The sequence below is a fragment of the Vicia villosa genome, linkage group LG7, assembly GCF_029867415.1.
Source record: "Vicia villosa cultivar HV-30 ecotype Madison, WI linkage group LG7, Vvil1.0, whole genome shotgun sequence".
Classification (NCBI taxonomy): Eukaryota; Viridiplantae; Streptophyta; class Magnoliopsida; order Fabales; family Fabaceae; genus Vicia; species Vicia villosa.
In genome coordinates, this window is record NC_081186.1 from 122,066,818 (window position 1) to 122,079,060 (window position 12,243).

Below are 12,243 nucleotides of genomic sequence, written 5' to 3' on the forward strand. Positions count from 1 at the left end.
GTGACGAAAAGGATACTAAGGTATCTCAAAGGAACTCTCGACTATGGCATTTTGTTTTCTACAGCTGATGAAGGAAAAGAATGCAAACTAGTGGGTTACACCGACTCAAGCTTGTGTAGTGATGTTGAGGGTAGAAAATTCGCAGTTGGTTATGTGTTTACGTTGGGTGGTGTACCAGTTGTTTGGAGCTCAAGAAAAGAACCAGAAGTAGCATTGTCTTTGTGTGAAGCAGAGTACATAGATGCTTCTTTTTGTGCATGTCAAGCAACGTGGATGGTGAATTTCGCCGAAGAGATTACAGCAAAGGATCATTGAGCACTTATCATGAAGATCGACAACATGTCAACTATCAATGTGAAAAAGAATCTGATAGCACATGGAAGAAGCAAACACATCGAGATGTGGTTTCAATAACTTCGAGAGCAAATAGCAAAAGGAAAATTGAACTTGAAACACTACCAAACTAAGAATCAAATTACAGACATCATGATGAAGGGTGTGCACGTTGAAGTGTTCAGAAGACTAAAAGCAATGATGAATGTAGATAACTTAAACACAATAAATTAGGAGGTGTGTTGAGAAAGTGATTCTTTGTGTTGAAACTATGTTGTGTTGAAATTGTAAGTTAAAATGTCGAAGAAGTGTCTCGACAGAATTGACTTAGCATTATTTTGTTTGCTTTAATTAGTTAGTAGGAGATTGCTTAGTGAACAAGCAACCTCACCCTATAAATAGGCAGTACCCTATTATTTTAAAAAAGTTGAGTAGCGAGAGCAAAGGGTTCTCTCTGCAAAATTCCCAACTTCTTCTTCCCCTTTCATAAACCCTAATTCTTTTTTTTTTACCCAATTCATCTTTTCTTCTCCTTTCTCATAATAATTGTGCAACAGAGTCATCTTCCAACAAAAGTGTGATTGATTAGTGAAGAGTGAAGAACAAGAGGCAAAATCAATTATAAGAATTATTTTTTATTCATCAAATTTGATTCGGGATTCTAAAAATTTTGAGTGTAATTCCAAGAAGCCGCCACCAAAGATCATTATTTTCATTTAACTACAAACATAAGTACTCTTACACTTTCCTTCAGAAATTGAAAACTTGCTTCAGATTCCTGCCAATAAAAACTATGAGGCCAAGACACTCGCTTAACAGCCCCAAAATTTCTTGAACAGCAAAATTGAAGGAGCCGCTAATTGAACAAAAAAACATTAGAATAGAAGTCATATGCGACTAAAATATTGGAAATGACAGGCACACTTCTGCAAATACTAATCCCATGAGTTAAACATCTGGCTTCTGCGTCTCTTATAAAGCTACGGAAACTTTCAACACAGAATTTAGAATGAGACACAAAGCATCTACAGGTCCAAGCTCACAATCAGCAACTACATTGTTCACCAACATTGAGTATTTATATGAGGAAACAAACACGCATAACAGTTCTACAGAGTGGCAGAACCAGTTGAAACACTATCACTGCAACAATGAGCCGAAATACACCTTTTTCACATACATTTTCAAAGCTACATCAGTTGAAACACTATAGCTGCAAGATTGAGCCAAAATACATCTTGTTCAAATACAACGTGAAAGCTACATCCCCTTTTCAAATCATTTAATGATTCCACTATCCACAATCAGTCCAAACCTAACAACAGATCACTCTTCAACGAAGAATAGATCACTCTTCAGAAGAAGATAAATGAAATAATCCTACAAAGCCTGTTAGCAAGATTGAGCACATAATCACCAAGACCTAACCTCTCAACAAATCAAGGTTCCTGAAACCTTCTATGAGTTGCAAACAAGAAATCTGAAACATACAAATAAACTACAACTCAAAGAAAACATAGCAACCAATTCAAAGAAAATATAACAAAGTGATATTACATCAAAACAATAATTTAGCAGCAAACTTCAATCCTTCATTTTAATTTCAACTTTAAAATTAGGGTAAAACTGGATATACACCAGTCTAATTCAGACTTACACATTACAAATTAAACCTAACCATCATAAAAAACTTCTAAAGAAATTCACATTTTCAAATTACACACTCAATAAGAAAAAGCATAAGAGAGCTTCTTGTTCTTCTTCTTTAACCTCCAAAACCATACAAGGTTCTTCCCTGTCTCTTGAGTGCATAAACAACATCCATAGCGGTAACCGTCTTTCTCCTAGCGTGTTCTGTATATGTAACAGCATCACGGATAACATTCTCCAAGAAGATCTTCAAGACACCTCTTGTTTCTTCATAGATCAGACCGCTGATTCTCTTCACACCTCCTCTTCTAGCCAATCTACGAATAGCTGGCTTTGTGATACCTTGGATGTTATCTCGGAGAACCTTCCTGTGCCTCTTTGCACCTCCCTTTCCAAGTCCCTTACCTCCCTTACCACGACCTGACATTTTCGATGGAAATTTTGTGAATGAATATTTAGGGTTTGATTTTGAATTTGAGATTGTAATTTCCGGATGAGATCGCGCTATTTATATATCTATTGCAGCGGGAGGGAGAAGTTGTTTATAAGAATTCAATTTGATATCTACCGTTAAATTTGGTGTAATCGACGGTTTATATTGGCGATCCGTGTATAGCTAGGTGATAGCTTAAGGACCGTAGATAGAATAATATTAACGGTCATCTGCATCTTCCTATACTCCAACCTAGTGACAATACCGAATACACCCTCCATTCCTTTTATAAGCAAAATTTTTTTTTTTGTGTAAGCAAGATGGAATTAAAAGAGAACTAAGGGTTCTCAAAGCCTGTTTACACAATGAGGCGGAAACAAACAAAAAAAGCCCGCCGAAAAGAAATTACAAACCAAATAGAGTTATGAGAAAAAATACAACGGATCATTTGTAAACTCATAAAAACTATATATTGGGTGCGTAATTTCTCCAAAAAATCGACCATTTCCATAATAAGGATTTGATATTCCACACCGTATTATCAACAACCCAACCTTCCTTTCGGAAGCATATACCATTCCTAGTTAACCAAAATATCCACACAATAGCTAACCAAATCACACCACATTTACCTTCTTTAACTTTCTTTTTTTTACAAAAGAGGTACCATTCCATGAAACTCGATAAACCTTCTTCTTCCATATCACCCACCGGTTTCCCAATCCAAATAGACAACTCTCTCCAAACAACCTTAACCATATTGCACTTGAAAAAAGAATGATCACAAGTTTCCGAAACACAACCACAAAAAACACACTTTAAATTCTCTACCGATAAAGGGACACCCCTTATCGTTAAGAAATCCTTCGTTGGAAGTCTATTCACAAAAATCCTCCAACCGAACGCCTTTATTTTGAAAGGGACTTGGACCTTCCAAATTAAATCCAAAGCACCATCACTTCTATTAAAAGGACCGAAAGGATAACGATGATCGGACAAGAAATCATAGCAAGAGGCAACGGAAAACTCACCTTCCGACGAACCTCCCTATGAGACCTTATCCCTACCCTCTAAGAAAGTGTTACGGCCAATCAATAAAAGGTGGAGAAGAACATACTCCGCTAACACCAACGGGTCGGAGTCAACATTCAAAGAAACACCAAAATTCCCCCACTTCCATTCATCATTTACCCATCCTCCCATACTAGCCACCGCTACCCGTTTCAAGCAAGACACCGAAAATAAAAGGGGAAAACACTCCTTCAAACAAAAATTATCCACCCATCGAGCCTCCCAAAACGGAGTGGTAAAACCATTACCAATACCAAACCGACAATGCATCTCTAAAGGGTCCTCCCTCGGAATATTACGAAGAGAAATCAAATCTTTCCACCACACCGAAGACGAATAGCAAGAAGAATTTAGAGAAGAAGAAATAGAAGAAGAAGACATACCTCCACAAAAAGACTTCAAAATTAAATCACCATACCGAGCTTTTAGCAATGTATACCAAAGAGCTTCTTCCCCTTTTAAAATCCTCCAACACCATTTGTTAAGGAGAGCAAGATTGAAATCACCAACATCTTTAATTCCAGGACCACCTTTATTGTACGGAAGACAAACGTTCTTCCAACTGACCCAATGAATCCTCCTTCTCTCTCCCACGCCTCCTCCCCATAAAAAATTGTTTTGAATCCGCCCCACCTCCTTAACCACCGATTTCGGCATCTTGTAGAAGGACATTGTAAAAATAGAAAGAGAACTAAGGATAGATTTCAAAAGAGTGATCCTTCCTCCCAAGCTTAAAAACCGATTTTTCCAACCCGATAACCGCTTCTTGATTTTAGTAACAAGAGGGGTCCAAGATTCTATTTTCCTCGGATTACTTCCCACCTTAATACCAAGGAAAGTAAAAATGCTCCCTTCCACTTTACAAGACAAAACATAAGAAGCCGCCTCCAAGAAATTAGCACTCACATTTAAACGATCAACTTACTTTTGTGGTAATTGATGCCAAGACCCGACACTAACTCGAACGCCCTTAATACCGCTTTGATAGCCCACACATGTCTCCAAGAACTTTCCCCCACTAAAAGAGTATCATCCGCAAATTGTAATATATCAACCATGCAACTCCCATTAATGGCAAAGCCTTTGTATTCGCCAATCTCAAAAGATTTTTTTACAAGACCCGTTAGACCTTCCGTGACCAAAACAAAGAGGAATGGAGATAAAGGGTCGCCTTGCCTCAAACCTTTCTCCACCACAAACTCTTTGGTCGGGCTACCATTCACCAAAACGGACATGGAACTTCGAAAAATTAACAACTCCATCCATCTCCGCCAAACAACTCCAAACCCCATTCTTACCAACATGGACCTAAGAAAATCCCAAGATACACGATCATAAGCCTTCTCAAAATCAACCTTAAATAACAAGCAACTACGACCTTCTTGCTTAGAAAAATCTACCACTTCATTGGCCACCAACACTCCATCTAAAAGTTGTCTACCCGGCACGAAAGCACTTTGACACGGCGAGATAATGGAATGCAAAACTTTCTTCAATCTCCCCGCCAAAAGTTTAGAAATAGCCTTGTACATACAACCAACCAAGCAAATAGACCTATAATCATCCAACCCCACCGGATTAGGGGCTTTTGGAACCAAAGTCAAGAAAGACGAATTAATAGCCTTAGATAAATTACCTCCCCGATGAACATGATTAAAGAACGGAATGAAATCCTCCTTTAAAAAGAACCAACACTTTTTGATGAACAAAAAAGAGAAACCATCGGGACCCGGACTCTTGTCACTCCCACAATTCCAAATAGCATCCTTGATTTCAACTTCTTTCAAAGGTCTTTCAAGAGAAGAACGGTCTTCTTCACTAATACACTTGAAATCAATTCCGTCCAACTTCAATCTATCCGAATCCAACTCGACAAACTTTGAAGCAAAATGCTTCCGAACCTCCTCCTTCACCTCTTCCACCTTTTCAACCAACCCACCGGTAGTAGCAATAGGACCGATATGATTATGTCTCCCTTTCTCTCTAATGACGTTATGAAAGAAACGGGAGTTGGAATCCCCATCATTCAACCATTTGAGCCTAGATTTTTGAACAAGCATGTTTTCCTTAATCCTAAGATTCAACCACATTCTCTTATTTGCATCATTCCTAACTTTCAAAGTTTCAAGAAAATCTTCTTCCCCCACTTCTTCCAAGGACGTGTCTCCCTTATTAACCTCCTTCACACACTCCTCCACTTCCAAATCAAACTTACCAAACACCGCACTATTCCACCATCTAAGTCTCTCTTTTAACTTCTTTAATTTTTCTACTAAAACAAAATCACCTCTTCCTACTACCTCCATTTTCTTCCATTCTGACTCTACAAAAGGGATAAAAGCATCCAAGGAAAACCATTCGTTGTTGAACTTGAACGGTTTAGGACCCCAATTAGAATTATCCTTCACCAACCACACCGGGAAATGATCTGAAATATCTCTACACCCAATAAATTGGCCTACCAACCCCCACCTATTAATCACGGCAAAAGACACCAAAAAACGGTCAATTCTACTCATAGCCCTTCCATCACCGCTATACCAAGAGAACTTCTTACCTTTGCAAGGAATGTCCACCAATCCGCTATCTTCAATGAACTTACCGAATAACTCCGTCCCATTTGAAGACCCACCATCTCTCCTCCCTTTCCTTTCATTGTTGTTTTTGGTTGAGTTGAAATCCCCTCCTATAATCCATTCACCGTCATTAAAAGAATCCTTCAAAAGCAAAATTTTAGCCCACATCTCTTTCTTTTTAACAAGAGAGCAAGAAGAATAGACATTTAAAATATAATAGAAATAACCCTTCCAAACCACCTTGATACCCATAAAACCTTCGCCTTTAAAGCTAAACAAAACCTCCACTTCACCAACCTTCCATAAAATAATCAAACCACCCGACATGCCTACCGAATTCGAAAATGAGAAACCAATATCCGAGTTGCTCCAAAAACTCTTAGCTACAAAATCATTAACATTTGTTAACTTTGTTAACCAATTCTCCTTCTTTTAAGAGCATTACCTCCCCCTCTAATATTGAAAGAACCGATAATCATTTCAAACCCATTGGATGCTCCTTCTTCGACAAAGTTCTCTCTACTTCCGCTTTATTTAATTCTTCCATTTTTGAGATAAAGTGCTCCCGACCTTTTGAACCACCCACCCCCAAAGCTTCAATAGCCATTCTCAATTTCTCACCTTCATCAATATTAACATTGTCCCATTGCCTAGCATTGTTAAGCAAAATAAGACAATTATAAGAAAAATTTTCATGAAGCACTGTGTCACCACTGCCTAGAGATCCGCCAGTCCTCTTGCAAGGATCAAAACCCGAATTAGACAAAAAACCCTCCGCCCCTGTATCAGAAACTAACCTCCTACTAGACTTCAATTTAGTTTTACTGCTACCTTTCCTGCTCCCACCCTTCATCTTCCTCAATAAATGACTCTTGTAACAGCCCCCTAAATCTGCCATTTTTTTAAATTTAACTCTTTTAGATAGAGCTGCCTGGCTATTCAGCAAAGAACAAGGGACCTCCGATACCGCTAACCCCACCGACACCTCTGGATTATTCCCTACACCTTCTGTATTCCCCACTTCCCTTCTGTATTCCCTCCTCAATACTGTCCCTTGAATCTATACTACTCCCAACCTTCGAACACGACATATCACCCCCAGAACCAAAATCCTCAGAATTGATTGACTCAGAAGAAACAGAGAGGTCAGAATGATGTTGCTCCCTATACAGATATTGCTGAGGCAGAAGCTCCTCTTTAATGAACAACGAGAACGCCTTGCCGTCTAAAACCAGATTAACAGAATCAGGGATGGAGCAATTAAGATCAATACAAACCTGAATCCTTGCTGCTTCAAAGGATCTACCACTAGCCGTAGAATCGTCGACACTGATGAATGAGCCAAACAGGTTGGCAATAGAAGAAAACACTTCTGAATTCCATCCAACGCAGGGGATTCCAAACACTCGCAACCACACCGCCCTCGAGGCGTCCAAAGCTTCCACGTTCCACTTCACAACCTCCACAAACCATTCTTTCCACCACCCCTCCTCCTCCCCCAAGAATTCGGATAAAGCACCATTATCGCTTTCTTCGACAAGACATTTTTTTGCACCTAAGGGCGAAATCACGATACCGAAGAAACCTGCCTTCTCGATGCTCTTTTGGATACCGTGACTAGAACCCGGATAACGTAAAACCCCTATCCAAGCCTTTGCAAATCTTCCTCTAACCTCCTCAGAAGAGACGTGAGCCACCGATTTCAGATTAGGAACCAACCCTTCCCTTGAGTTAGGTTTATTCAGAGCCTCCACGAACGATCTCCCATCTACTCTTGCCTCCCCCCATACCCTGTTATGCGAACCACTCCCAGCCCCACGAAGCTGAAGACCCTGATGAAAAATACCCTGAAGCAAAGGCTTCGCACCACCTGCAGACTTCCTCTCGTACCTTGGAACATTAGCATGAATTTTCTTCCCCTCAAAAGCAACATTGTCCAACTTCACCCCCAACCAACGAGCATCCTCCACATCCGAAAACCTCGCGAAACCGAAACGTTTGCCGATCTTATTTCTCCTTGGAGCAATAGCAACCTCCACTGCGTTACCAATACAACCGAATAGGACAAACAGATCTTCTGCTTTGCTACTCTCAAGGAACTCCGAAATGTAGAAGGACACCACATCTCCAACAAGCTTTTTCCCGACCGGAAACACGTCCCGGTGGGGGACCCAGTTCCGAAAATGCCTACGAGGAACTCTGCTCCAACCTTCCTCCCGGTGAGCGCCTCCACCCTCCATCGGAGGCCACCAAGAACCCTAAAAGGAAGAGGGTCGCCGGAGAGATTTGAATTATAAGCAAATTTTTTGATATGAAGTACCACTGCAACTTAAGTTTTTTTCAATACTATAATTAAACTATGATATGATTATAGACATGGCAATAAAATTAGTACACGCGAGTACCCACCCGAACCCGTCTAAATATTGATGGGGAAAATCCGTTTTGACTGGGTTTGGATTTTCTCCAATTACAAAATATGGGAATGGGTCGGATAAAGGAGACATTAGTACCCACCCCGAACCCACCCCATTTATTTTATTATGTATATTATTATTTATATTTGATAATTTATATTGTTAAATTTGTGGCTAATGTTTTGATAAATTGATTTATATTTATTATTTAAAGTGTTTGAAATGTATGTATAGAATTTTTTTGAGATTGTTTTATTTTATTATTTATAATTTAATTTATATTTTGTGAAAAATAAAAATTTCTAATAAAAAATTGATTTTAGTAAATAGATGGTGGCGGGGCGGGGATACTCAAACCCAATCCGAACCCGTTTGGGACGGGTTTGGGTTTTAATTATCTATCCCCGTTTAGATTTGGGCCGGAGAACGGAGATTGTTTGAGAATTCGAGTTTGAGTTTGGGGAGGTAAAAATTGTCCCTGACCCGCCCTGTTGTCATGTCTATATGATTAGATGATATAAAGTTGGTGTGTAAGAAAAGAAAATTAGTTTGTAATAAGAGAGTTTCATTCTATATAAATTTCTCTAAGATTATATCTTTAATCATTGTAGAAAATTTCTCAATAATGTCGCTATCAAACATCAAATGAATGATTTTTCAAAAAGACAGCATATTGGTTCTGTTGATCAAATTTAAATTTTGAAAAATCTTTTTTCCCTTTGCATACTCAACCTCTAAATAATATGAATACAAAAGTTATCTGTATTAGTTAGTGTGAACTTTGATAAACAAATACTAGTCTATAAAAAATGGTTCTTACATGACTAATAAATTCTAAACATATTTGTATAAAAATTTTAAAATTTATTTTAAGTGTTCAGAAGTTCGACAATAACTTAAAGAAAAATTAAAAAAATAGCTATAAGTAAAATACCGACTAAACTAGGCTGAAGGTAAAGTAAAATGCAAGTAAATGAAAAGACTATAAGAGATAAGTTAAAGTAAATAAAAACTACTTTAATAGATTGTATAAGAACTAAAAAGGTGTTACACAAGGTCATACATCTCACAGACTTGTTTCTCTTTGAATGCAGTTAAATTTTTTGGAGTGTTGTATGTGAACTTTGTGACCCTTAATCTCGACACCGGAATTACTTATATATAGTATTAAATTTAGAATTGTCTTTTATGATAACCTTCTGCACATTCGACATGTATTCTTGTTATGTGGCTTTGTTATCGATATCTTACTTCCACACATCTCAAACGTTTAAAAAAATGGATGTAATTGTTATTTGATCTTATCTTTGGACCACTGAGCTAACTGTCATGGTCGAACTGGCTGTTGTGAGAAATCAGGCTATTCGCTGCATAAATGAGGCGGCGCTCTGGCATCTGGCCTTCGGCCGGCGTGAAATGACTGTTGCTCTTGTTTTTTATTGTTGTTTGAGTTTGGATTCAGAATAAGACAACACTTTGTGAAGTGTTGCAGAATGAAATGAGGCAATACTTGGGAAAAATTTGTATAGGTGAATCATTACACCTTTTGGTAAAAGTATTGTTTCACCAAGGGTCGCTACCTTGTGATACAATAATAATGCAGCTTATAAATATTTCATTCTGAATTTAGAGAATTACAGCACAAAACGTATATCCTCTAGAATAAATTTCAAACACTCTTTGCTACATTCGAGTTTTCATTTGTCTTGTGCAAACTCGAGAAAGTTGAATTATCCTTGGTATTCATGCATCAAAACTCTAAGACATTCGAGAGTGCTTGAAATACTATAAGGAAAGTGTTTCATTCACAATTCAAGTCTGGATTCATTCAACTTCAAAGCGTTACATAATAGTCTTATAGTATCTCAAATCATGGTCACTGACGCTTCAGTTTTAAGTACCAAAATGATGAACCCGAAGAACTGACTTTCAGTTGTAAGTCATCCATCAAGATATTGTCAAGTTGGATTTCCGTAAATTTGCAAGGTGAGGAAAACTAGATGGGGTCAATCAGACTCTAATTAAGGAATTAAATACCAATAAAATAATTATGTGAGGTGAGGTGTCACCCTTAGACTTGGGTTTTTTCCAATACACTCTCACATGACGCTCGAGTATTATTGGGTCTGGTATATAACAATATATTACACCCTACACTTTTATGTTTAATGTGTGGATATATAAGTAGTTGTTGAATTGAATTAATATGATTTCATATATAATAGAATTATAATTTGGTATAATCATTTATATAAAACCGGTTTGCAAAGTGAATAAGTAACTCTAATGCTTTGTTTCGGAGTTTGGAATGGAGGATTTCAAAAAACAATTTTAAAAAAATAAAGAGAAATATATAACATCTTTTGGAAAAAAATGTACACAGAAAGATAAAACAGTGCTTATCATTAATAATTTTTTTAATTTTTAGAATATTATAATACTGTTATGAATATTTATGTTAGTGGATGTCCATCCATCTCCTAGTTTTTTATCTTCCTATTCCATACTTAATATGTGTTTAATATGTGTGATTTTCTATCTCCCTCAAGTCCTATAAATAGAGACTCATATTACAATGTAAAGCACACTTGAAATAAGATAAGATAATATTGCTCTCTTTCTTCTCTACCTCTCTTTGATCTCTCTATTGTTTTGGTTAATTTCATAACACGTTATCAGCACGAAGCTCTACCAAACTTGAAGAATTTTTTTTTGAAGCCCTAACTGTTAGAGGTAATATTAGTTTATTATTTTATTATTTTTCTTTCTCATTATCCGTGTTGAATTTTGATATTATATCTTATTAAATTATCAATAATCTCTAAAAAAAAATCTCTAAAGGATTACAAAACAACGTGTTTGTTATATAGTTCCTGAAGAACTTAACAAATATTCATTAAAGATTGTATTAAATTTGTTATATAGTTCTTGAAGAACTTATCAAGCATCCCTGAAGGATTATAAATATTATTATTTATATTAGTAAAATATTTGTAATTGAGTTCCTGAAGAACTACAAAATGTAATTGAGTTCCTGAAGAACTATAAAAAAAATTGTGATTGTGATTGAGTTCCTGAAGAACTACACACAAAAAAAAACCTCTCTTAAACTAATGTTAAGATATCTCAGGAGGATTGCTTAAAGAATTATTTTTCTTAATCGATGTGAATATTTGTGACATGACTTTGAAGGGTTTTTTTTTTAGCTTCCTAGAAGGATTATGCAAATAATTGTTTCTTTTTATCACTACGAAGATCATTTGTGATATATAATTCCCGAAGAGTTAAAATTTTAAAATAAAGATTTCTCACACCTTAAAATGTTGTATTTGTGATATATAATTCCCGAAGAGTTAAAATTTTAAAATAAAGATTTCTCACACCTTAAAATGTTGTATCTAGAATATTAGAAGAATTTCATCATGATACTAATGAATTCCAGAAAGATTGCATCTATACTAATTACATATCCTAGAAGGATTGCATCTGTTATGTTAAAAATTTGAAAAATGATTGCATCACCTATATTATCGAATTCTATATGTATTGGATCAATAATAGTGAAGTATTCCAGAAGGATTTCACAAAGAAATTTGTGTGTTTCGATGTAAAAAAAATTGTAATATACTCATAAAATATTTGTCATTCCAGAAGAATGACATGAGTGACTCTAACACATCCCAGAAGGATGATTATATTTTTGGATTATTGTAATTTTCTAGCATTTGGCTATGTTAAAAACTTATTAAATTTGTTAGAGTAT

The 12,243-nt window shown here is 36.6% G+C and overlaps 2 protein-coding genes across 2 annotated transcripts; both read right to left on the bottom strand.

Moving 5' to 3' along the window:
- Positions 1–1,903: 1,903 nt before the first annotated feature.
- Positions 1,904–2,480, bottom strand: LOC131616750 (histone H4). The gene has a single exon (XM_058888183.1). It carries the CDS (start codon positions 2,408–2,410, stop codon positions 2,099–2,101), a length of 312 nt encoding a protein of 103 aa, XP_058744166.1. The 5' UTR covers positions 2,411–2,480; the 3' UTR covers positions 1,904–2,098.
- A 4,575-nt stretch (positions 2,481–7,055) lies between these two features.
- On the bottom strand, positions 7,056–8,303 carry LOC131620113 (uncharacterized). The gene has a single exon (XM_058891133.1). The coding sequence runs from the start codon at positions 8,301–8,303 to the stop codon at positions 7,056–7,058; it is 1,248 nt and encodes a 415-aa protein (XP_058747116.1).
- Positions 8,304–12,243: the final 3,940 nt, after the last annotated feature.

Bases quoted from the DNA above. Each gene is read 5' to 3' on its own strand.
- LOC131620113 (XM_058891133.1), bottom strand. From the start codon at position 8,303: ATGGAGGGTGGAGGCGCTCACCGGGAGGAAGGTTGGAGCAGAGTTCCT.
- LOC131616750 (XM_058888183.1), bottom strand. From the start codon at position 2,410: ATGTCAGGTCGTGGTAAGGGAGGTAAGGGACTTGGAAAGGGAGGTGCA.